The sequence below is a fragment of the Myiozetetes cayanensis genome, unplaced genomic scaffold (assembly GCF_022539395.1).
Source record: "Myiozetetes cayanensis isolate MyiCay16 unplaced genomic scaffold, myiCay2020 scf2-11, whole genome shotgun sequence".
Taxonomy (NCBI): domain Eukaryota; kingdom Metazoa; phylum Chordata; class Aves; order Passeriformes; family Tyrannidae; genus Myiozetetes; species Myiozetetes cayanensis.
The window spans coordinates 15,721,107-15,747,687 of NW_026087411.1; the positions used below are offsets into that span (position 1 = coordinate 15,721,107).

General features: G+C 43.4%; 2 protein-coding genes across 5 annotated transcripts in view; one reads left to right on the forward strand and one right to left on the reverse strand.

Annotated features, from left to right (window-relative positions):
- Positions 1 to 2,705, forward strand: part of MIA3 (MIA SH3 domain ER export factor 3) — a 28,710-nt gene extending 26,005 nt beyond the window's left edge. For 2 of the 3 annotated variants that reach the window (XM_050316762.1, XM_050316761.1), the window contains exons 24-29: positions 80 to 211; positions 424 to 486; positions 613 to 689; positions 833 to 904; positions 1,494 to 1,650; positions 2,019 to 2,705. In XM_050316762.1, coding sequence (XP_050172719.1) covers positions 80 to 211; positions 424 to 486; positions 613 to 689; positions 833 to 904; positions 1,494 to 1,650; positions 2,019 to 2,278 — 761 coding nt within the window. In that variant the 3' untranslated portion in view covers positions 2,279 to 2,705. The remainder of the gene's footprint in view (positions 1 to 79; positions 212 to 423; positions 487 to 612; positions 690 to 832; positions 905 to 1,493; positions 1,651 to 2,018) is intronic. The other variant, XM_050316763.1, reaches the window with a different exon arrangement.
- Positions 2,706 to 3,607: 902 nt separating this feature from the next.
- The window catches only part of AIDA (axin interactor, dorsalization associated), a 29,801-nt gene continuing 6,827 nt past the window's right edge, over positions 3,608 to 26,581 (reverse strand). For both annotated transcript variants that reach the window (XM_050316767.1, XM_050316768.1), the window contains exons 3-10: positions 22,517 to 22,570; positions 20,497 to 20,551; positions 15,283 to 15,346; positions 14,745 to 14,851; positions 10,258 to 10,380; positions 7,847 to 7,969; positions 7,258 to 7,375; positions 3,608 to 6,303 (exon numbers count right to left, since the gene is read on the reverse strand). In XM_050316767.1, the coding sequence (XP_050172724.1) occupies positions 6,207 to 6,303; positions 7,258 to 7,375; positions 7,847 to 7,969; positions 10,258 to 10,380; positions 14,745 to 14,851; positions 15,283 to 15,346; positions 20,497 to 20,551; positions 22,517 to 22,570 (741 nt within the window). In that variant the 3' untranslated portion in view covers positions 3,608 to 6,206. The remainder of the gene's footprint in view (positions 6,304 to 7,257; positions 7,376 to 7,846; positions 7,970 to 10,257; positions 10,381 to 14,744; positions 14,852 to 15,282; positions 15,347 to 20,496; positions 20,552 to 22,516; positions 22,571 to 26,581) is intronic.

Sequence of the window (26,581 nt, forward strand, 5' to 3'; positions counted from 1 at the left end):
GAGTCAGTACATCATAAAAAAATAAGGCTATTTTAAATTACAGAAAAGTAAGTCACGTGGTTTTAATTCTTTGGCATAGGTCCCTTAAGCAGAGATGGCTCGTCTGGCCCATCCCCTGTGAGTGGAGGAAATCCATCCCCCACACAGATGATCGAAGTTCCTGCTCGGCCCCTTTCTGCTCCTCGAAGGGAAGGCACAAGGGGTGAATTTGGTAAGCACTGAAGCTTCCCTTGTGTGACAACTCTTATGCTACGGACACAGGAACACTAAGGTCAGATCTTGATTCTAGGGGTAGTGTTAAGTATTGATACCTACTTTATTAATACACAAGTGTCGGGTTGTTGGGGGTGGGGGTGTTAATAGAAATAGCTCAAGGCTATGTTGATCAGAATCTCTGGGGTTCTTGTTTCCCTTAATGTACAGTGGTGGATGGTCCCCCTGCTCCACGAAGGCCACCAGAGTTACCTGGAAGGATGTCTGTTCCTGGTAAGTAATGTGGTCTGCAACCAACTGCATCTTATTCAGTTACCCTTTCACTTCAAAAAGGCAATTTTAAACCCACCTTCCTTACCCTATGCACAGTAAGACAGGCATTTATGGCTCTCTTTACAGACATTGGGCCTGCGGTGGCATCCCTGATCAGCAGTGAGCCAAGAACCTCCTCCCCTTCCACAGCAATGGATGGAGTGGTAAGCTGAGAAAACCCCAACCCTCAGGAAGCACTTTTAGTACATGATGCACTTTACTTCTGCTGCTTCTTTAACTGTATCATATTCTGTCTTGTCCATATCCTGTCACTATCCTTATTTGCTGGCCAAAAAAACCCCAAAAGCAACCCTCTCCCAAAGAGTCTGAAGCCCCCAGTGTAGCTACCGATTCACCTTCATCCAGTGAAGCGGCTGCAGTGAGTACCCAGAGGCTGAACGTGGTGTTACGCTGCTGTGATGGAGAGGAGTTAACAGGCTTGGTGTTCTGACCTGCTAAGTAACAAACGCTCTGCACAACTAACCAGGGGCTCCTCCCTCTGCCTCGAGGGGCTTCTCTCACCATGAACAGTTCCTGTCTGTTTTTTGCGGAATTGAGGAAATGAGATGTTTCTTGTCAAGGACTGTGGGCAAACACTCTGGAGTGACTACAGCAATAATCCTAAGCAGCTGACTTACCTGTGGTGTTTAAGCACAATTCCATATGGAATTCAAAGTTCCAGGCCCTTTATCAAAGGGGTGTCCACTGAGGACACTTAGAAAGGGATTGAATTTCAGCTAAAAAAAACTCATCTTGTCAGAGAGTTACACTAACCACTCACTCCTGGGTAGTGCCAGCAGTGTCCTGGGTAAAGGGAAGATGATGGTGCAGTAACTCCCTATTTTCTACCAGGTTAATGTTTTGGGGTGTGTTGGTTTTGCACCTCTTTGCCTCTGGGTGAGTGGCTGTGGTGTTGAGCAGTGTCATTGCTTCTCTGATGCACTGAGGCACGACTTCTTCTCGCACAGGGGAATGCCAGTGCCAAAGGCCCGTCTCCTTTCCCTGGGACACCCATCATGCCCTCCCCAGTGATGGGACCTCCTCCTCCGCCGCCTGTTCGCTACGGACCACCACCACCTCCTCTCCGTGGGCACTTCGGGCCTCGACCTCACCCTGCGCCCCAAGGTACAGCTGCTCTGCCCCGCACTGAGACGTCCCTTCTGGGAATCTGACTGCACAACCCACATGTGCTTTTCCTTAATGCACAGCTTCCCAGTGCTCCATGGGCTCTGGCTGTCTTGCTCAATAAGCTTGAACTGGGGGGATTTTTTTCAAGCTTTCTTAATGCCAAGGTATTAAGAAGGTGTTTTTCCTTGTTTAGTCTGCTACAGCAGCCAAAAGTCCCTAGAATATAATTCATGGGCTGTGAAGTCTGCATGTGATGGACCCCAGAGCTGCTCTAGAAAATAATGGAAGTGAGGGACAAGTCAGGAACTTCACTGTCTAGGTTAAAGCAAGATTTCATTTAACTCCATGATTTCTTTTCCTTCCAGTTTGTGGTGCTCCCTTGCCACCTCCGCCTGCAAGAGATTTCTTACCTGGTCCACGTTTAGGAATAAGAGATTTGCCTCCTGGCCCACTGCCGCCTCCCCCAGATCCCAGAGGCTACGTACGTGGGCACCCTCCTTTCCGGCCCCTAGGCCCTCCTGGCCCCAGGGATTATCCTCCAGGCCCCCGGCTACCCCCACAAGCTGCCAGAGACTATGCGCCTTCTCCCAACAGAGACTTGCCCCCGTCAGCACCCAGGGACTAACGTGGCTGCCGGGCTCCAAGGACTACGCACAGCCCCAGCACAGGGCCCTGATGGGACAGCAGCTCCACACAGTGGGCTCTGGCACACAGCCCACCCTCGGGATCGCAGGAAACGGCTCTTGGTTTGAAGACATTGGTCTCATTTCAGTATATCTCAGCTTTTGCAGGATTAATTTTTATCCAGTTGCTACAGACATCTTATGTGCATTTATGATCACAAACTCATCCATCCACTTGGGCTGCAAGAACCTTTTTGTGGTGGACTTGAACCTACTCTAAAAGTGCAATAGAAGGAAATACCTGTGTGGATAGTTTTAATTCTATGTAGCCTTTGTAACCAGTTGGCAAATGAACTAATTTCGTTAAAAATGTAAATCAAATCATTTCCTGTGGAAATAATTTTTTAAGTAAAACGCTATCCAACCTGCCTTCTCCATCTCATCATTGAGCTGCAGTTACTGTAGGCCAGGGGTTTACATGAGGACTCTGAAGGTCTGGGGTTTTTTTAAAAAGGATGTCTGGTCAGAGATCAGAAGCACAAATGCCACTGTATTCAAAGGAAAGTTATAATAAAAAGCAAAATTCCTTTTGCTAAACCCCAAAGGCTTTGTTTCAGTGCCACTTTTTGTTCAGAAAGGATACTGGTTCAGCAACATGACCAGAAAATGCTACGCTTCTGAGTGCAAGAATTGAATCAAGGCCAAATTGCTGCTGCTACTGCTGCTGCAGGGTTAATGACCCTGTTACCCTTATGCTGAATTAGTCTGGCATGTTATGGACTTGCTTCATGTAACGAGGACCGTGGAGGATGCAGCTTCCAGAGCTGGAAACCTTTATGAAGTTGTGTAGGGACTGGGGAAACATTCTCCACTAGATGGACTTAGAAATTTCCTAATTGCTTTCTGCTTTGAAGACCAGCTCGCAGCATTAAGCAAGGTGTGAGCCGAGTTTTCATCTTACTCAACGTTTAAGGCCAATTTAAGACCAGTTACTCAGTGTTTAAGACCCTAACCCAATTCAGGTTCCTTAACAGTAAGTCTGTATTTTGAAAGCCTCTTTACTTTCTTTCTTAACCTAAGTAAGTAGCTTTCTGTAAAGCAGAGTGGGTGCATGTAAACCGTGTTAACCTGCATTGCAGACACAGAACACTGAATAACCTTAAAAACAGGCCCTACACTTGTAGCTGTTTGAGTATTAGTGCAGGGATTTGGAATACCAGGCCCCTACTGTCTCAGTGAGTAAGGTTTCTCAAAAGTGCATTGCACAAAAGTCATCCTTAGGGAGATAAAAAGGAAGACAACTCTAGGAATAATAAAAAAACCCTACTGGGGAGGCCATTACAGCTTTACTGCCAGAGTACAAGCAGCCATAAACTTGCCATCTAGGTGTTACATTCTTAACAGTACAAGTGTAAAGCTTTAGATTCAAGATGAAAGACAAGCTAGAACATCACTGAAGCATAAAACAATACCAAAGCTTGTGGTGTGGGCAGCAGCAGTCCTTTCAGTGAGAGACAGTTCACAGAAAAAATGCAGGGGATAGAAGCAACTTTAAAAATGGTATTTCACACTCAACAGACATTAATTCACAATTAGTTAAATACAAAGCTCTACTTGTGTATTTAACAAAAATATTTCAAAGTTGACATTTCATATAACTGGCGTTAATACAGACAGCTACAAGCTGGGGAAGGGTCAAGGTAAGCAGCAGAAACGATGGGTTGTGGTTCGGGGGAAAGAATTTCAATTGGCACGGTGGCCATCGACACACACATTGATGAACATACATGTTGGAAAGTCGGGTTCTCCAAGTTCAGGCTCTTTCAATCTTCATACAAGGCTTTGTGATGTTTAGTGTCTCCTCCCTTGCCCATCCCAGCTAGCAAGAAGAACTTAAAATCTGAATGGAATGGCCCTTGGGATGCCCCAGGAGGAGGCAGCTTGGACACCCACGAGTGAGGGCAGTGCTTACACCGGGCTGTGAGCAACAGGAGCAGAGCCGGACAGAGCCCCAGAACCCTCCCTCGCTGAGTGAGAGAGACCTTCCAGGGACACTCAGTGCCACAGATCCTTCAGTCAGAGCAAGTCCTGAGCCAGCCAGGGACCACTGACAGGTAACACACCTACTGCCCGAGCTCAGTTATTTGCAACCACAGACTAACAAACACTTTGCTCCATCCTTTTGCAGAGTTCAAAGGATGATGTTGGGTTGGTTTTTAGGAATGTGTCTCCTCATTTTGCCTGGTATCCAGAATGCTGCATTCAGAGGTATTTCCATGACTTGTAGGGATATCTTTTCAGGGCTTGATAGTTACCCTCTCACCTGTAATACCATTGGGGTATTGTAAAGAACCATAAACAGGATGATTCAATTGGCCTTTTTTTTCCCCTCCAACCAGCAGTGGAATTTGAGAAAGTGTTGCTGACTTCTGTCATAACACCTAAATAATGTCCTCTCTACAGAAGAAAGGCAAGAAGATTAGGACATTCAAAACCAGCTTTTTATCCTAATCAATAAAGTAAAGCCAAAAATGCTGAACACCTGCCTGGAGACAGACAAGTAGCATGAGGAAAAGTAACATCTCATGATGTAACATCTTGGGGTTATATGACAGAGAAGAGGAATGGATGATACACCTGCATCCAGGCTGTTTAAAATAATTGACACTATTGTGGGAGCTGCGTCCTTAGCATAGCAGAGTATTCAGGCACTAGTTAGATATGCAAGAAGTTTATCAAACCTTAAAGTATCGTATTAAATATCCACGCAAATATATGAAAAATTTGACTGGGTTCTACTTCTGTCCCTTTATTAGGTCAAAAGATGAATGCAAGTGTGTCATAATAAGCCAATGTCCTGCAGCTTATTACACACCAAATCAAAAATATAGAAAATAAATGATAATCCTATCTACTTACATAAAAAAGGTAATTTTTAGAGTAAGTTTCCAGACTTGCACAAAATATGCAGAAAACTGCATACAATCAGTTTCCATAAGAACAGCAGTTTCATGTAAAAGGTGGGTCAGCCTGCTAGCCAAATCTGCTTTATACAAAGCTCTGGAAAAGTCGACATTTCAACACTGAGGGGCCTGTCCTGTCCTGCTGTCACCGCAATGGTGAAACACCCACTGCCACCAGGACAAAGCCCTGGAGCAGCCTCTCTGTCACCCACCCACCTTTGCAAACCACTCTCTGACAAGATATAGAAAAAAAAATAGCTCTATTGGGGAGTAACAGTGATTTAAAGGATTGTAAAGGACATGTATGCAAAAATCAGTACAAGTGGATCAGGCGAGGCTGTTAAAATCATAGTTCAGTGTTCTCATCTGCAGTCGTCCTGCTCCTGACCTGACCACGGCCAAGCAGCTGTTGGAGGAGCTGTGCTGTGGCCGCCCCCCTGATCTGCCCACCTTCTCTCTCACTTCAAAGCACCTGCAGGACCTCAAGCTCCTTCACACCACACCTCATCCTTCTCTCCCAGTCTTCTGCCACCCTGTCTGCTACAGAGGACTCTGAAATGCAGATGAGAGGAACTACAATACCACAGCAAGTGTAAACAGTTAGTAGGCCTGCCACGTCTTTATTGCTGCAGGTTTGGCAGAGGGGCAGTCTCCATCCCTGGGTGGAAGTTGAGGCAAAAGGATAGTAACGGTTAAGATAAAAAGTGATGAACGGCAAACTTAGGAAAAGCAGTCAACGTATTTCAGGGCTCTCGGAAAAACCTGTATCTGGAAGTTACTGAAAAAAATCTTGCACTTGCATGGTGGGCTTGCCCCTGACCCTGAAGTAGTGCTGTGCAGTGTGTGATGGTCCCATCTGACCTACTGGCATGAATACAGTCGGATCTTCCCGCCCCTCGGAGGCTAAGGCTACTACACACAGCTACCAGGACGTGTGGTTCAGTTCACAGAAATCTCACAACTAGGGTCATTCCTTGTGCAGTGTTTGATGGAGGTGAAGGTAAAGTGGTTTCTTGGTCAACAGTTGCAATTTCTTCCTTTTAAAGTCAGTGGGTTTTTTGTACCTGTAACCACAAGAAAATGAGTTAATCCAAGTGCTCAGGGCTGCACATGAACATGAAGGCAAACTAGAAAGCTCGTCCTGCACAGATCTTATTACCCCAGCCTTTTAAATCCATCTGACAAGGCTTATTGGAAGCAACAGTAATGACTAGATTTACAGGAAGAAACTCAAACCAGTATTTTCTCTGGATTATTTTTTTAACAGAACAAAGATTTCAAATATGGAAATGAGTGTAATATTTTTGTAAGGAGATTCCCAACATAATACTGTGGACTGGAGGAGACCCAGTATCAGTTACTCGGTACTTCAGAAGTACTTCAGCTATCACAGATTAAGCACTTTTCCTAGAGGTGCCCAGAATGGCAAAGTTCACCTTCTTCTTGAAAAAAACCAACCCTCAAATGCCTCACTCAAACCTTCAGCCACGCAGCAAGGGTAGGGTAGGATGCACACGACAACCACTGCAAGCATAACTGGCTGATCTATTTGTCTACTTATTAGGGCAAGGGGGGAAAACACAACCACCCAACAATGCTTTGAAACATTCATAAAATTTGCAAATTGGTACCTCATGCCTCAAATCAGCTTTCCTTTACAGAAGTTCTGTACCAAAAGATTGTGAGTTGATTTTTTTTTTTTTTTAAATAGCTGATCTGAAAGTCAAGCCAAACTGCAAATTAAAATCTCCCATATAGACTTGGTTAACTTCATACAAAATTCGGTTACAAACACCAGCATTTTATTTGGAAATGGTCTAGTTTCTGAGAAGGGCCTCTAGCCATCTTACTTGCCTAAAAACATTTTATCTTCTATTCTTTATTAAAAATAGAATATTCTTTATGGAAGTCAATCTAATGAGTCCAAGAAACTCTCCTTGATGCAACAAGTCACACATTGTAACTGAAGTCTAGTTCATTTCTTCACTCATTGTCATCCATAATTGTGATTCACTTACAGTTCTATAACAATTGCCCCAGGTTTAATTTCATCCATCTCCATGAAAGCAAAGCACTTGGTGCTAGTAAACCTTTTCTTAGGCTTGTAGTGTTTGAATTCAAAGAAAATAGCTGCACCTAGAGTGAAAAATGGTTTAATAGAGAAGTTAGCAATTATGGCTAATAGTTATCTGCCAAGAAAACTTATTTCTGCCCGTACATTGGAGGGAATTATGTCCGATGCTTCTGTTACTTACTCAAAAGCTACACTGTGTTCTTACAATGCTCATCGCTCCAACAACAACTTGTCCTCTTCACTCAATTGCTCATACCAGGTAACAATGACTGAGCAGGTGATAAAGCAGCTCAATACCCGTGTAGTAGAGCAGACTGCTGCACTTTTATCTCTTTTCATTTCTCCCTTGTCTGCGAGTCATCGCAGGGACCAATTTGAAAGCGACAGGATGCAAAGGTCTATTTTTATCCTTGTCTGGATCTCGAGCCCTGCAGCACCAGCTCAGGCACAGCCTGTTTATTAGATCAGGAGCAGCCCACTGCCTGTGCTTCCAAAGCTCCTGGGCCCTGTTTCGGGTCCCTGGTACCACATACCTTTTGTTAGTCTTTCAATGTGTTTCTGAATCTCGATGTCCACATTAAAATGGACATACGTGTCCTCCTTTCTCAAAGCCACAGGAGTATCTTGCACAGGAGTCAGATCTATCCCATTTAAGTCTGCAGGAAAGAACAGCATGAGAATGGCAGAAGCTTCTCAGACTTAAGGTCCTGCTTTAAAAGATTCATGAGTCACTCCTAATCCTGTCACAAAAAGTTAATGCACACCTGGATTTTCCCCCTAAACTTAAAAAAAGGGGCAATCATGCCTCTTCACAGTCAGCGCATTTTCTTTTTGATTGCAACATGAAAGCAGCTAAAGTTCTGACAATATTTCAAATGAAAAGTTGGAATTCTCCCTCTTTTTATTTTTAAGAGTGCATTTTTTTCCGCTCTCAGCAAAAGGTTCCATTCCCTCTGCACACAGGACTCCAGCAGGGCTTCAGCCCGAGTGGGATACGCACCAGAGGCTGCCCTCCACACAGGGTCTGCAGGGCACAGCTGGCACACCTCACACAACCTGCACATGCCCTGCCTTGTGCCTAGACCCATTCACTGTCCATTATTTCTCTTGGCTTTTCCAAGGACAGAGGCATTGTGGGGCCACAGGCTGGACTCCAGCTCCCAGCACCGGCCACTGGTTGTGCTGCTCAGGCACAGCCACCACAGATTCTCACTAATCCTCTGCTGCTTCCAGGAGTACATGTGTCCTCTTACTCTCTCCCCTCTCATCACTGATCCCTTTCCCTCTGGCAGAGGAAGTTGCTAAGACATGGCCAAGATTACAAGTGTGCAGTGCACACGTTGTGCTTGGGGCACAGGCTGAGATTGGGGCCCTGGAGCACCAATGATGCCCTTTATCCAGGGTGTGGGCTGGGATTTGCCGATGTCACACCAGGAATAAACCTCTTTCCAAACCTGCAGGAGAGCAGCTTGGTATAGAACCAAGGAAAACACCTGCTCAGTGTCTTCAGACTCCTAATAGTGAGAAAAAGACTTTTCAGAGTCACATTTTGTGACCAAAAATCTTGAGAAATAAAGTATCAAAAGGCACCATTAGCAGATTAGGTGATAGCCTGCCCCACCCTCTCCCCCCCTTTTGCTCTTATTTTCTACATCACTCCTTGGCAGCCACCATTTGCAGGTAAATGAGTTTGGAAATAGAGAGCCGCATGTTAACAGGAAGACTCGTTGGGAAAGCAAGCCCAGCAATACACAGTCTCCCTTAGTTCCAGAAAGGAAATGAGAGCTAGCTCTGTAGGCAAGCAGCAGTTTTACCACTATGTAATAAAACAAACACTTTGGTGGCAAGGAACAAGGAATGTTTGCTTTACAAGTTTGGATAGGGACTCAAGTGACACTTGATACTGTGACCCTTCCTTCTGCCAGAGAACATGTCTGGTGGAGGAAGCACTGATCACACATCTAACAAGGATTTAATCCCTACATTTTTGGTATCCAATGGCACATCTAAAGAAGACACATACAAGGTTGTTATCACAACTGATAACCAGAGGCTGCTGGCTCAGCTACAAATTTTTATACAATAAACAAAACAAAAAAAAATACCTCCAAAGATTGTAAAGAGAAGCAGAAGTCAAGCAGGGCAGACTAAGGGTAAACAACTTTGACTATGGGGGCTTCCTGCTAAGAAATGCAAAATGGGGAACAGACACTCCCACTAGAAGGAGTGTGAATACCAAAATCTCAGTGTCAAGCAGAAGACATCAACCATGCTGCCATTTGAAACAGAGAGAAATGCTAATATTACCTATCCTGGAATGACAGAGAAAGAGGTTCTTCCAGATCCAGGGAAGCTCCCAGAGGGGGAGGCTATTTGCCTACCACGCCTTGGCCAAAACATTTCACTGCCGAGGTTAACGTATATTTTATATTTTATTTCACTCGCAAGTTTTGCTCCCCAGCTTTATACCTATTCCTCTAAACATCAGGCCTTGGTAAGATTATATTTGCTTTACTACAAAATTAGTTTATTAGGAGGGCAAGAATGGATTCAGCAGGTTGTGGTTCACCATCTCCAGAAAGCCCAGAGCCCAGGATGTGTTGGGGAGTACAAGCAGTCCAAACAGATCTGTACTTAGAGCCAGCTGAACAAGCTGGAATGGAGAAGCACTGCCTTGCCACGTCACTGCCACTCACTCAGCTCCCAGCACGGGGAAGGCACCCTGCAGTGCACAGAGAAGTGCGTATCCTGCACAGGTTCACCTCCCAGTATCTCCCAAATACTGAATTTTCCCACCCTTGATTAAAGCAGAAGCCTTAAGTTCACAATATAAAATGCAAGTAACAACAAACATTTTTCCCAGCAGGCTGAGAAATCAATGCAGCTTTCAGAAAATGCACTCTGTCCAAACTAGCAGTGAGGAGCCAGGAGCAGAAACCATTACCCTTTACACTGACAGTGATGTAAGGATCAATGCACTGCCCAGCATCTTTCAGACCAATTTTCTCTATGTTGATGGTGAGTAACGTCATCCCGGGTTCAGATGGCAATCTGGGTAACAAAGTACCTGGAAAGAGTAAAGCACATTATTAACCCTTTGTGCCATCCTTACAGCAGAGGCCTTCCTTTCTCTCATGGAAGGTGGTGTTCTCCTTAAGGGGTTCAAAGCCCTGGGATTCATATCCCAGTAGTACACAAGCACTATGGGAATATCTGTGTGCAGAGACACACAACACAATCTGACAGATTTCAAAGCCCACACGAAAAAATGAGGACTGTCTCAAGTCAAATCAATTCATGAAAAACTGATGCCATAACAACAGAGAGGAGCTTTGTTCGAAATGTTATTTCTTGCTGTCATGCAGAATAACTCATTCATGGAACCCGCTTTATATCATTTTGGAGGATTAAATTTGGGAGGCTGGATTCAATCTGCAGTTGCAGGAGCATCAGACACTTCATCATGAGTCCCACCCCACTGAACATGACTTGGCTTCATGTTGTACAATTTAGACTGGGAGATTAGGGAGGAAAATGGCATTGGTGCAAATCCCACAGCACATAAGGGAATTAGAGGATTGATTCTCAATTATCTCAGTTCTACTGGCCTCCACTTAAAGAGAGAAAAAATAGTATTTGCATCCCCCAAGTCGGCTTCTGCCTTAAGGAAGGAGTTCTCAGCTCTGCATGAAGAACAGTTTGTATCAAAACTTGGTGGTCAGCATAAATGAATCCTCACAGTGCTAAGGAAGACAGTGCAGCTGGCAAGAAATCCAAACTGCTCAAACCCACTAAGAGCTACAGTATTCTGTCACCAACAGTGGAGTAGGTTATTTCATGCTGAATTTAGCAAAAACTGACACACTTCAAGCCTCTCTCCAGTATTAGACGAATTAGCACCAGAACAGAAAATGCTTAGACTCAAGAGAAAGTTTGATTTAAAGTTTTGGCTTTCTAGTGAAAAAATAAAGTTATCCCCAGGCTTAAGATCTAAACAAAGAAATAATTTCCTTTGACAAGTCCAATAAGAGTTTTTCCTTGATACTTTTTTTTCCTCTTGAGGAGCTGGAGAACCAAGGACTTTTTGTCCTGTGAGAGAGACTGACTTTGCAAGAGGGGACCATGTATTCTCCTCTTAGAACTAGAGCCACAGCTTCAGCAAGATTTCATGAGCATTCCTGAACCCAGCCTCCCTCTCAGGATCATTAGCAAGACCTGAATTCACACCCACGATGCTGTGTGTTTCTGTATTGCCTGTCCTGGCAGCTGGCAGGCTCATGGCCTCCAAAGTGCCGTGTCTGCAGCCACTTCACAACATACCACGGCAGAACTCGACCCACCGTTCTGAAGCAAAGGATTCTGATATTGTGTGAGAAATGTTAAAAGTAAACTTAGAGAAGAGCCCTCATTTCTGCAAAGCAGCACACGCTCTAGTTAATCTTGCTGTTTCTCTTGAACAGATGTTGAAAGACAGAGTCCTTATTTCAATCTAAATGAAGATAGAAGCAAGCCCACCTTCTCTTTGGCACAAAACTTTGCTCTGCCATTTCTAAGTTGTCTCCTAGAAGCAGCATGTCCCCCAAGAGCCAAGAACAACTGTAGCCTTCAGTTTTTCCTGTCCATCACTCAAAGGCTGATGTGATACTTGATAGAAAAGTCACCAGAAAGATGCATCAGACTGACATTTATTGTAAAAATAGTGGCTTAAGAAGAATTATTCTGTTATTGAAAAATTCTTTCCAGAATATGTGAAATTGCAGAGTTGCAATGAACAGAACAGTCAAGGCCACTTCCAGGAGATAAGAGAACAGTAGGACAGTCTCCAAGGAATAGTTTCTGCCTCAGCAGGAGGAACAGTGGACTACAGTAGCTGACTGTAGCCTGTCCCATGTGAGTCACAGCCCCCCAGTCAGGCCTGGTGCTGAAGCCTCTGTAGCCACCTCACACAGGAGCCATCAGCTGACAGCCCCATGGTACAACTTCACTGGGGCTGGGCACCATCACACTGCTCCCTGCCCCTTGGCTCAGGCCTGTGGGCCTCCAGCAGGCTCACACTGCAGCCTTTCAGGAGAAAACCGCCAGCCATTCCAGGCACAACCACAGAGCACCTTTGCCAGAGTGGGAAGGAGCATCTACAAATGATATAAGTGTCCTCCTACAGAGTGTGTTTCAGAGCCATGACAGTGATCCAGCCCGACAGCTCTCTGCCACCGAGACACAGGTGCTCAGTCTCTCCCTTCCCAAACCCCAATTCAGAGGTGGAGGAAAAACTGACAAGTCTGCTGGGTTCACAAATGAAAATGGTTCACAGAAGAACCCACTGCAAGCACAGCACTGGAATAAAGTCATATATAACCAGCAGAAAGGCAGGAAACCTTTGCTGTTGGAGGCAGCAAGCCATTGGTCAGTTCAGCTCCCTACAGCACAGAAGTCTAAGTACTCTGTAAGATTTCCCAAAAATGTGTATTCCAGTAAATAAAATCCAGCTACACCTACCCTTGGCCACGCAACTGAGAATGCCTTCATTAGCACAGTAGGACTTCTAGAGAGCTATGTAAGGTGTGTCAACTCTGGTACTGAAGGCAAACAAAGATAGGTACAGAGGTGCCCAGCACTGCCGCTGTTACCAACAACTGCGTTTTGAGGATTGGAACTGAGAGCCGAATGAAGAACATCACAGCTACATGAACCTGGCCAAAGAAATAACTGTACATACTAAAGGGTTCTCATACCTTCACTGGCTCCTGGGTTAGATGGATGGGGCAATGTGATAACGATGAAGCCATGCATGTAGAAGACAAGACCACGATCAGTTAGACAATACAGTCACACACTACGGATTAAAGGCATAACGAGGCAAGGAGTGCAACACAGTTCTGTCAGTTCAGTATGGGAAGTTCACTTCATTTATGAGGCTCAACCCAGAAGGCTGCAAACTGCTTTTGCTTAAGCCTCATCACCCAGAGGAAGAGCAACAGACCAACCTCTAATCAGGTAAGAAACACCACCGTAATTTGCATTCCGTGGGGAAAACAAAATCTGTGTTAAAGTACTGCAAAACCACTTCAGGGGCTTAGATTATTGTAGCTATGGGGAAGTTTACCTTAATCCAAAAAAGCAATTCAGAAAGTCAGATATGCATCTGCTAAACAGATGACAGTGTAAAAGAGCAGTAAGTTCACAAGTTGCTCTCACCTCCTCTTAAAAGCATGATCTTACTGAGAAATAATTCAGTAAGAAGTATATGCCCCAAACATCTCTTCTTTCAGACTTGGCTACTACTCCCCTTCTTTGGAAATGATTTAACTGTAAAGTCAGTCTGTTTATCATCAACTTATTTTGTTTCTTAAGCCCACACACAGCTTTTATGTCCACTACACACCTACAGCTCTGATGGGTTGCAGAGGTACCTGTTGGCACCGTGGCAATGATCACAACCTGATTGATTCACCGCCACACCAAGAGTCACCCAAGGTCTCTCTGCTGAACGTTGGACAGACAGAATGCATCTCCATAAATGGATTTATCATGGTGGATAACAAGGATCAAGATAGCAAGTGTCAGTAACCAAACATCACAACATGTTACAGCCTGTTTGTGACCTGACACAAACAAGTGTAGACTGTGCACATCAACATCAGCCCAGCCTGCAGGGACCACGTTCAGTGCCGTGCCCTGGCTCACACCTAAGGACACAGACTGCATTTTCTCCAGGCACAAGGAATGCAACACCCCAGCTCTTTCAACCATAATTCCAGTACTAGTTTCCTTACTTTTTATCTCGTTTCTGAAATACAAAGTTTGCCAACCAACTCGGTTTCTTCTGCAAAGAAATTACACCAGGAACCTGAAGAACTTTTGTTGGATCATCTAAATTGTCAAAACCTGAAGCTACAGGTGTATCCAGTTCTACAAGTGCTTTCACGTGGACAAGGACTTAATCTATCAAAACCAACACTCTCTCTTTATCCTCTCAGAGCCTGGCTTCACTCTAAGCCACTGTCTCACCAGACAACGCAACACAAAAATAACCAGCAACAATTTATCACATCTCTAGCAGGATGTGATGCTCCTTGCAGGAGAAACACTGCCACAATTTACATTTAATGCATTTGAAACACTGCACACAGTACAGTTAAGAAAGTGCATGGGATGAAAATACTGAGTTTGAATAAAGAAAAAAGGCTAATTATTTGAGGTAGATGGTACCACCCTCACAGGTTATTCATACAACTGTTTCACCATAAGATATTGTTTGCTGAGAAAAAAATTCACTAGCCACCTTTGTGGTTCTCCAATACAGCATCAGAGTTTGCATTAGCCTGTTGCTCCTCATCCAAGCTTTTCAAATCAAAGGGAAGAAAGGAGCTTCTCAGAGACAGAACTTATGAGATGCTACATAGGCTGGTATGGCAAGGCTAGTGCCCCTACCTGGAACTCTAGCAGGAAAAGAATCTGGAGACCCTGCTCCAGCTCCTCCTTCCTCGTCATCCTCCTCAAACTCCAAGTGTTCCTCTTCTCCAGGTGCTAAAATCTTCCTGTAAAACACAAGAAAGAAGAATGAGACCAACAATCAAGACCAACTGGTTTTCAACTCACAAGCCAGCAGCTGGGTACAGAGCAAGTACAATACAGTTCAATGTCATTTAATACTTCTTCTTAACTTCTACCTGTACCTATAAACTCTGACAGAGACTGCAGGAGGTCAGACCAATAGAAAGCACAGTCTAAAAACAAGACACAATACTGGCAATTTCAGATGTAGGGATGTACCAAGTCCTGATTTTACCAAAAGCATGGCCTTGATTTTTAGTGGTACCTAGACAAACAGAATACAAAAGTTCTTTTATTACCCAGTTTACACAAAGCAGTACAGCAAGTAGATGGTTCTAGAAATTCTAGGCAGGCCCCAGGCTCTGCTCCCTTTTAGATATGCACCCATAGATGAAGTGAAGCAGTTCTTGCTTACCTGAGTGGGACAGGCTGAACATCAAAGGGGAACTCCTTATTGTAAGTGAGGATATTCTTTAGGACTGCAGAGAGGGGAAAAAAATAAGAATCCATGCTCATAAACCAGCATTAATTCTACTACTTTGCAAAGCTATCTACATTCTAACAGCATCTTCACACACAAATAACAGTGACAGTATTTAAAAAATAATCAGATCATACAAAAAGCACCCCTGTTCTCTCATATTTTAAACACAGCATAGCTGTGATCCAAGATATATCACTTTAACATTCAGATAGGTGAGCTGCAACTCCAGCACAAAATCACCACCACACTCAGACAGGGAAGATCAATGTGGCAATAACCAAAGGCATCATGAGAAAAAGCTACAGACCCTGGGGTGACGGTAGCAATCTTTGGTGGCCATTGAAAGGAGGGGGTGGTGTTCCTGGCATCAGCTCCAAACAGCTCCATGTTACTGGCATCAGCTCAAAACAGACTGAAGTCTCCAGGACTGACACACTTCAGCACACGTGGAAGCTGCACGTTCAGGCAGCCACCAGGGGAGACCAAGTGTGCTGGTAACGCAAAGCTTTGGGGAGATTTGCTACTTCTTCATTTCACGTGTTTTGGGGGTTTTATTTCATGGTGGTGGCTTTGTTTGTTTGTTTTTTCTTTTTATCTGCCCTCAGATGCCTAGGAAGGTTGGCAAAATTCAGAAGTGATACAGTGAGCACCCAGCCCCACAGACACCAGCTATACCTGCAGCATTCTGTGGAGAACAGCTTTGCCATTTTTGTTGGAAACTTGACTCAAGTTTTAGTAATCACAACTTTAGCTATTATTTCCAGACACATTTACCAGTAAAAGCAAAAATTCCAAAAGCACATGAATGAAATAAGCATTTCATGATGACTCAAGGGCCTAAAAATTTACAAGAGAACACCTGCTGGGAGAGGCACTCTCTTACCAGACAATGCATATCCCAGACTGGGTAGGAAGAGAGAAAAAAACCAAAGTGATTCCTATCACAGAGCCTCACTTTGCAATAAGCCCTCTCAGAGCACAGGAAATCTCCCCTCAGGACTACTGAAAGAGAACAAAACTCTTTTCAAACAACATTAAGATTACACAAATACCAAGAGGTACTTAAATACCAGTTATGTTTAAGGAACCACTGCCAGGCCCCTCTGCCTGTGCCTACAACTCAGCCAGCGGAGGAGAGCTTCCCTTTCTGTCTTCACATTCTCATCACCCAGCAGGGGCTCCAGCATTACTTTACCAGATACCATCTGAATGCTCTAAGAATGAAGTATCCCTCAGGGAAACTATAAAGAACGTAAAAAGTCTTTCCAGTCTTTACTCACGCTGATTTTTTTTTTCTAATTTCTGTACCCTGTATGAGAGGTTAAGTACTGCCTGATTCCAGCCAGACACAATACATAAATGCAGAGGACGGTTTAAGCTGCCTTCAGTCAGAGCTAACAGACAAAACTGATGCCATGTCTCTCTCTCCAAAGGCTTCTGCTCTAAAAGATCAGTGATGCAGATCTCAGCATGAATCTAAAGAATCACAGACACTTCCCAACAGAAAAGAAGCTGATCAGTAGCAGACAGTCACCTTCCAGTGCAGCTGAGGTTCAGGAAAGGAAGGGGATTTTCATCACTCTCAGAATTCCCCAGCTCTGGGAGAGCTACATCACACCAGAGACAGAAAGTGAAACTGTCCCAGGCAGAAAAATCCCAGCAAAGTGAGACCTCTTACAGATCATAGGGACATTATACAGAAGGACAGAAGTCACAGTAGCTCTCCTCCCGTCTTCCAACAGCTGGTAAGTACTAGATTCCTCTCTTCCTAGTAACCAGTCCTTCTCACTACGTGAGCGAACAGCCCCTGAAAAAACCCTCCCGGTAATACATTTCGGACATCGCTAGAGGGCACAAAATGCTCCACTGACACGGGCACAGGCAAGAGGCAGACAGTTTTACAGCGCCTGAAATCCTGGTGCTGCCCGCGGCCGGGCTGAGCACACACCCTCCTGCCACAGAGCCGCAGCCAAGCACACGGGCACCGGGTGGGCACCAGACCTGCCCACGGGAGCTGCCTTCAGACACGCTGGCGGAGTTGGGAACAAAGGTGATGCTGAACCTTCAGCTCAGAAACTGAATCTCTTGCCTTTTGCTGCAGAAAGCTATGGCTCGAGTTTTTAAAAAGATTTCAACTCTGTCTCATCACCAGTAGCAAATAATTTTTCCAAGTTGTAACACAGAAATTACTGAAGTGCTGGTTTAAACATCACAAGGATGTTTAGTAGTGGAACTACCACACTCAGGCCGGTGAAATACTTATTCAGTCACTAAAAAAAAAAAAGAAAAGAAAAAGAAGCTAAACAGTAAAACTTTGAGGAGAAGGAAAATCCTCTTTGCATCTACCACAAGTGTGAGTTTCAGTTGATTCAAATAAAAATAACCAGATCACAGGAAAAAACTTGGGTTACAACAAACAGCAATCTCCCTTGTAATACCAGGTAAGACACCAAAGTTTTGAAAGTTTGGTTTGGGCTTCTTTTGGTCTCTGTTTCATTTTCAAAAACATGAATCACCCCTGGGAGAAAGAGCCCTTTCCCTTTGTAAAGGCTGCTGCTTGGGAACATGATTCACAGAAAGCTCTCCACGTGTGAGGCAGACTAATGGGCAGATCCCAGTATCATGGCCTCCACCTATGTTGTTTTCCAAGAGAAATCTTTTAAAAACTACTGTCCTGCTGGCTCTCCTGTGGAAGCTGTCTTTTCTTTTGTGATGTTGGACATTACCACATTGATTTTATCAAGAGTTGGCACTTCCTTGAAAGATTTCAAAAGAAATTGTCAACATGAGCCATGAGACCAGGACACATTAACTGTGACCGTGATTTTTTGTGATACCTGTAGTGATTTTTTTTTTTAAATAGACAACATAAAATAATTCAGATACCAGGCTCCCCAGTACAACCCAGTATCTACTTGTCTTATAATACACATACACTGAGTTTGACCCTAGCTACTTAGTGGCAAGAATTATCACCCAAGAGCACAGGCACAGGGAATGCCCCAGCCCATCATTTGTACTGTGTATTCTAACACTGGAATAAGCTCCCACAAAGAAAATGATTTGTGAGATCCAGTGTGTTAACAATGACTTCACACAGCGCAGTCTCAAAAGAACTATTTGTATGTATGGACCCTCCTGTAGCATTATTGTAGCACAAACGACTCAGTGACAAATCCTATAAACAAACAAAAGTAGCCAACTGCTTCACTTTCTAAGCTGCATGAAATGCAAGCTCAAGTAGGAAAAGTTAGATCTTGAAAACACAAGATTAGGGGGAAAAAAAAAAAAGAGTAAATCTAACAACACCAAAACCAAAGTTCTCAGCCATTTTGACAGCTTCGGGCACAAAAGTAATTAAAACAAGCCAAATTGTGTGAATAGCTGTTTTGTGTGAATAGCTGTTTTCGTTCCACCCTAATGGAATGGTTTGATCTAACAAAGGAGTCACTTATTTGCATTGCCAGCCCTGATTTTTTTAGCTTTTTCTGGTGGAACACAAAATAAAATTGACAACAGGCAAATTAAAACACTATTTTATGAGATGGCTGGTGTTGGCCTGATTAAGATTTACTCTATTCAAGATACACTTAAAAACCACAAAACAAAGGCACAATTCAGAGAGAAAGAGGGCCAGAATGGTCCAAGTCAGACAGTAGCATTAAGAACATCAATGTTCAATTGTTGTCCTAGAGGCACCCAGTTCTCCTCCAAGGAAAATAACTCTGTGTATTTGAAAACTGATGGCCACACACTCTTCCTCAGTTTTAATATAGTTGCTTGTTGTATGAGGTGTGGGCTGAATGCACTTCACACTGCTGAACAGTTTTTTTGACAGCTCAAAATCCCTTTTCTGATGGAGGGCAAGATAAGTAAACAGGACTGTTGCACCGTAATTGAAATTTTGGACAGGATTCCCCTCCCTCTCCCATCATTCAGTCACTCACAGGGCATTTGCAAAATGGAGTCTAAAACCCACAGTCATTAAATGATTACAACATTTTAAATACTTTGTAAACAGAAAGCAGCAGCATCTATACAAAACAAGCCCAAATCAGAGGATTCAGAGGCCAGACGTGCAAGACGCAGTCTGAGAAAGACCGAATATTCCACCACACAGTTAAACCCTTTCCTGAGTTACGATCTTCACAGACCTGGTGGTCTTGTAACATTCCTTCACTAACCATTTGCAGGGAACAGTTTAAAAGCATTTGGACTCTATGTTTTGGTAGAGATATTAGGAAGCCCAGCTCAGTGCCCCACTTCTTGATAAGCTTTCCTGTAGGATCCTGTGCGGGGAAGCTCAGTCTGTTCATGAAGGGGAAACACTTCCCTGCCCATCATACTTATCCCCAGGATCACCCTCAATGATACAGTTGTGTGATGAGCAAAATGTAACCAACTTCTGTCACCGTGAAAGAAGCTCTTCTGCATCTGCTCTTCCTCAAGAACTGCAGAAATGTTGGCATTCAGGATAATATTGGTTAGATGTGGAAGCTCTAATCATAAGGATGCTTTGAGAACAAAGCAGTCAGTGTTACAGGAAGGAAAATGAAGCTGATAAATAGATACTTCCTACATGAAAAAGTTATTTCTGGATTGACATACCAAGACCTGACCCAGGACCAGTTGGGAAAAAACAACATCGCACAAAACCCTTCAAAGACTGACTCACATCCTCATTTTGACTCTTAACTTCATTAGTCTGGTAGCATTACGGTGGGAGGTGACAGGTGATTAGCTACCATGAGCACAAGTTAAATATTTTCAGAAGAAAAATAAATTTCATGCTGCAAGGAGGAAGACCACAAAGCGTTGAAATTCAGTTCAAGCAAGAAAAGTGCAGGTAAATGATGTAATATACTAATGGATACCTTAAAATACTATTTTGTGCGAAAATTAGCAGCACCCAAATTACTTATTTGAAAATAAAGATGAATATATTATCTGAAGTATTCAGATTACTACACTTTGAAGTTACCCACATTACATTCCTTAATACACATCAGTTTTTGTCTACACAGTAGCAGACATTTGGAAGAACCACCTAAAACCACATTGTGGTCAGTCAGTATTTGTGGAGCTGTCATGTTTTCCACTGTCATGATAAATGTCACTCACTTAAAATACAAAGATACTACTTACTTGGTTCCAACTTCTTCAGATCCTCAAGCTTAAACTCATCCTGTGATTGGGTGGACTAGGACATTACAAAGAAAGAGTTAGATGTCAGGATGTGCCCTCCTCTCAGACAGAGCTACCAGATCTTGGAATAAGGTTACTTCAAAGCTACATCCTAAAGAACCCAAATAAAATTTCCCCAACAAAGGGTAGGTTTCACAGGTGAGGCAAAATGTTACTTCTCATTTATTGAGAACAAACTTAACCCATGTTCCAAGCTCTATTGCAAGATAAATATATTTAAAGGAACTAGTTCCAAATTCTTACTTACCACAGACAGGAACATTCACAGTTCAACACTGAAACATGGGCAGAAATGACAGTATACAGAATGAGTTTGACAAAATTCAGCTAAGAGCTCACTGCAAATGGAAGAGGAATTACCACCTCGCCTTTCTCCATGATGCAGTTTCCTCATCTGTCTGTAGCATATACATGTCTGGTTCTCAGTAAGCCTATCTGACTTATTAACTCAACAGAAAAATTCTTAGTTTTTGTTCTGAGGTAGCTCACCAGCAGCTTGGTGAGCTGAACCAGCTTATTCTGGGGCAAGTGGTGCAAATAAGAGGATTGACACTGGACATCCTCTTTTAGGTGGAGGATCAGGTCTTATGTACTATGTCACTGCACCCTTGGTATCTCTTCACACTGCCCGTTGTTTCCAACATTTAAGGCCCATTGAGGTTTTTTCTCAATTTTGTCCAAGAGTGATCAGGGACCTTCTTCAAGGCTATGTAAGGAGAGTAAAGCAGCTGTACCCTTCCTGTTAGGAGAGCAGGAAAAGATGACTACTCTCACTAGCTGCTTTAACCTCTCCTAAGAAACCACAACCAAACTGCAGCAAACAAACCCCTCCTCAAGGTGAAGTGCATGAGGAGCTCCAGTAGCCTCACACAAGATTAGAAAATCTTCGAGTTACTGCTGAGGAATCAACAACAAGGAAGGCTGGTTTTGCACGACATCATCTCCTCCGGTTGGCAGGTTATGACGTGGGTGCATCTTCTGCTGTTGCCTAAGATGTGTCCCACAGTGGAACACGCCTGCCCTCCTCAAAGTCACAGTGACCCAGAGCAAGCGCAACACTCCTCAAACGCTCCAGGTTGGACCCAAATAGAATGACAGGCAGAGCTAACCAAGGAATTCCTCAAACACTGCATGGCCTGGAGGCTGATCAGCCTCACCTCATTAGCTCAGCTCCAGCAGCTGGATCCCAGCCTCTCAGGCGATTGAAGGCAGCACAGTGGAGCTGCTGCACCTTGTACAGCCACATGAAGTGCTCTGGAGTGGTGCTGGGAGTAACTTGCTGCAAAATTTGCCTTTCACCACTCTTGGCTGGTAAAGAGGTAATCCAGTAACCCAAACTTCACTTCCATTGATTCATCCCTTCCCCATCCACAGTCTTTCGGAAACTTCTCTCGCTTGCCTTTTGTTTTGGGGATAAGATTGTGCTGAGAGAAAAAGATATTCACTCCCATGACATCTACGTTCAATCTAGAAAAAAAGCCCAAAGAGTAGTTTGTAAACCATTGTTTTCCCACATTTTTCTACAACACTGCCAGTTTTCATGACTGCTACAAAGTCATTTTTATTCTACACACACACTCTTCCTCATGGTCTATTATGATTTGTGAAGCAGCTGAATTAGTGCAAGGGTCACTTGGGATTTTTTTACCCTTCCACATGAGTTAGGAAGACAAACTAAACAGTTCTGAAGGAGGAAAATGAGGCAGAGAACAAAAGACACAAAATGTGAAGTTAAATTCCTGTAAAAACCCTCACAGATGCTCATATACACACTTTAAGATCTTTTTAAGGCAGTCACCTGGACCATCATGTCGATAGTCTGGAAATTCCAAGTGTTCAAGTGTTTGTTCACCCTGTTTTCAGAAGTTTTAGCTATTTCTGAAGACACTAAACGAGCTTTAAAAAGCTCTATATTTACCTATTGCTAAAGGATGAAGTCACACAGGAAAAAGAGTGATACCTGTAAAGCTGCACTTCTCAGTTCCAAGCATGTTGCAATTTTAGCTATGGTTTTCTGAAAGGGAAAAAAGTATAATTTAGTACTGAAACAGTATTCTTCCAGATTCACATTTTAAAAGAATATAAATACAAACAATTGCTTTTTCTTGCAAAGATTTCAGATCTATTACTCAGTACCAGATCATTCATCATCAAAAGCTTTTTTTATACACAAGCAAGATTTTCTGAAAGCACAAGTGATGAAACAGGCATCTGCCACTTAACTCCCCTCCCACAGCCCAGCAACACAGATGGGGGTCATTCACTCAGCAGAAACTGTAATAACGCCTCTCACATCATAAACTGTTTATAAACTCAACTGCTCTCAGGTGATAGGGGACTGAAGAAAAATAAAACCAAACCAACCAGTGTATTAACTTCTGAGAACTTGAGTGGCTTGTTCTTATTTGCTCTTTTAGGAGCCATGCCTACAGCTCCTCTATCAGGCTCACAGTCTCAGCAAACCAAGTCCACCCTCCTCAGATGCTACAGCAGCACTGAAAAAACACACAGTCCACTTCTGCAAGTTTCAGTGGAAGTATAAAGGTGGATTATTTTTCTAACTTTCCATTTTTGTGATTTTAAGAGATTTAAACTCCAAGTGAATCATGGAATATATTCTTCAATTCAAACTTGTCAGCAATCTAAGATATGCCTGAGCATAACTGTGAATTCCTCATTTTCATTTAAAAATGCAGAACAGAGGGAAGGGCTTCAAAATAGCCCATTGCAAGCAGTCTTACTTTGAAGACAGTGTTGAGCTTTATGACTCACAAAACAGTCATGTTTGTTTCTGTCACTACCAGCTGAAAGGAGGAGTTAAGGCTTCCATATCTCTTATGAAGTGGACACAACTGCCTGATGTATTTTACCTTACCTTGCCATCACAAGTTTGTTCATTAACTAAAAGCTTTTGGTGAATTAAAATTCAGACTATCTGCAGAGATAAGGGCCAGATACAAATTCAAAATGCTCTGTGGAACATTTATAGGGCAAGAAAACCATCAAGAATGAAGCTATAAAGAAAAGTACTTTATTTTCAAAGTAAGTTTTCCCCCCAGAAGGAAGATTAAAGTTGAAATATGCACCTGTAACTCATTCTTTCCTTTTAAATCAGGCAGTATTAAAACAGCTCCCCCACAAGCTGGATGCAAGGGGAGGAAAAGATTTCCTAGAGTACAACTCTAGCATCAAAGAACTTCAAGAGTATGGACAGCTGGCAAGTTATGCAGTGTCAGTCAAAAGCCAAAATGGAGGGTTATATTTTTAGGGCTTCAAGGGGTTGGTAGCAGCAGATAAAAACAAGGCATGCTTTCACAGGTACCTTCCTCCATCATCTGCCCTGAGAGATGTCACAACTCCTCCTCAGCCAGCTCCTGGGCCACGACTAGTTTCATTAGTGACAGGGCTAAAAGCTAAGGGACTCCAGTTTCAGTTCACTTTAGGGCACACTGAAAGGTGAAAGAGTTCAGGAGCTGAATCATAAGCAGATCAGACACCAACACCTCCAGGGCAGAGCCAACAGCTGGAGTGTGCAAAAGCCTCAGACACCTGATTTTCATCTGCCACCACAGGCTCATCAGAGCTTTTGAAGCCATTTCTCCTCAGCTGGCACCTCCTCTCGCCTTAAACATTCTGTTAGAACATGGCTCGGGCCAGACTTTACTTTCTCATAGTTTTTACTGTTATCCATTGTATGGAGGTCTTTCAAAAAATTTAGTTCTTCTCAGCACCTTCCAGGAAAGCAGCGAGTGCTGGGTATCAACACAGGACACACAGTTTTCTCCTCTGCTGAGGATGCAGCACGTGCAGCAGTGCTGTTTGGGATTCCAGCATGGAGCAATGTGACCTCATGCACAGATGCAACATGGTAGAGAAAAATATCAGCAGCTCCATTTCTGTGGAGGTTTGCTTTGCAGACTAAGTTCAGTCAACAAATTCCCATCTCCCCAAAACAAGTTCTGCTACTACATAACAGAGACCCGTGACTGGATCTCAAGCACAGCTTGTAAAAACAGAGATATTTTGAAAAACAAAGGAACACATACAGTCCTGGATTCATGTTGAGACTTCCAGACCCGCACTGCACACGTGGGTGTTGTGGATTTATCTGCACGTACTTTCAGGCTGGATGGGAGGACAACAGGTAGCACTACAGAAGCAGATTCTCAGTCCCTATAATTAGAAAACACTACATCCACCTAATGGGCTGCAGTGTAACAAAAGGAATTCCTTTTCATATTTGAGAACATCTGGTAAGATATATTTGCAAAGGTAGATTCTCAAAGAGGAAGGTGTGAAGTAATGGGTAAAAGAAAGGAATCCAGAGGTTCCCTAGGGAAGGGAGGGGAATCTCTGAGGTTTGACTACAGCTCTAACATTTGCAAAAAACCCAGCTGTTCCAATGGTTTGGGTGTTGACTGCTGAGCAAAAAAAAAAAAAAAAAAAAGCATGCCCATTCTGTGTTAGATCAAAACCCCTCCAACTACACAACAGAAAGAGGGCTACAAGTTTGCAGGGTGCCAGCACACAGTCTCTGTGCCCCGTCACAGAACAGATTTTCCCATGGCTCTCCTCCTCCCTGGTCCCTCACGCAGAGCATTAAGCCCACACCATAAAGGAGGTCTCAGAAACACTGCTCAAGCCCTATCTCTGTTGTCAGTTCACCAATAAGTTCAGCAACACCACTATTCCCTATCCTGCAGATTCGTAACTGTGTGTTCTGAAAACTGCCTGAACTAGGAACCTCCTAAGAGAACAAAGAGCAACACAAAAATGTGTGTCCTCCGGCTCCTGGGGGCTGAAGGGCAATAAATGGCTCTAGAAACAGATTAATTTAAGACAGTTTGGGAGTCTTAAAATAGTAAAGAATAGGTTTTATATGGAATCTATTGAAACATGGCAAGCTCCCAGCAGGCATTATTCATAACTATTTTTTTAAGGGACCACACCCAACCCAAAAGTTAAAAATGCAGCTAAACACTGCTATCATTTTCAGCTGCAACTATCCCATGCAAAGGCTGCTTTTTGCAGCAGGGAAAACTTTCTGCATCTCATTAGAAAGGCTGAAGCCATAATTAACTTTGCTAGTTTAAAATAGTTAAGATTCAGTTTTATGTAAATTCATGATTAGAACAGGGGAAAAAAATCAGTTGATCTTGTAGTCAAGGTTTCTTCAGTGCAGTTGTGTGAGTAATGACTGTGCTAACTGTAATGCAGTCAAAGATGTTTGCATAAATACAGAGCCAGAGCGGAGTTTGGCTTTAACGAGAGGTTTAGGCTGTTAGAAGACCAGTAGTTTAATGAATCATGCTAAGACTGTTCAACAGTGCTCTTATTTCAGCAAGTTATCATTGCACAAAAAAGGCTGATTTTCTAACGCTGCAGAGAACTCAGCCTAGCACAAAAACAGTTACACGAGAAGCAACAACTGCGGTTGGGAGAGGGCTTTAAAGGTCACATTTATTGCACAGAGAACTGGGTGAGAGTAACCGTAGCTGGAGGCAAGCTGACAACCACGGCCAAACCTAAATGGAACAAGTCATATCGCAAAACACAGCGGCTGGTCATGAATGAAGGCAGGATCTTTTAGACAATGAAGGTAAAATAATGAAGAGGAGGATTCAAAATGTTAAGACTGAGGTAAATTCACCAGTAACTGTATCTGCTAATATTCCACACACGCAGCTTCTAGGTGATGAAACTGTTGCCCAGCCTCTTTAGGGCTGTTGAAGGGTGACTAGATTTAAACACACAGTTTTCTTTTACAGTTTACAGTATCTGCAGAGAAATTCTTCAGTAAAATTCACAATCACTAATGAACATTCCAGCACTGTCAATTATCCAAGTCAAGACAGAGCCTTCCCTAAGGACTGAAACTACAGAATAGTTATAAGATGACAACCCCTCAGAAGTTGAAAATACAGGAATGAACAGCAAAATCTGGACACCAGTCTGCTCTATCAAGGCAAGTAGCATACAGTGTTTCATAACAGACTCTTCAGATCAAAAGCAAAAAGGCAAGATA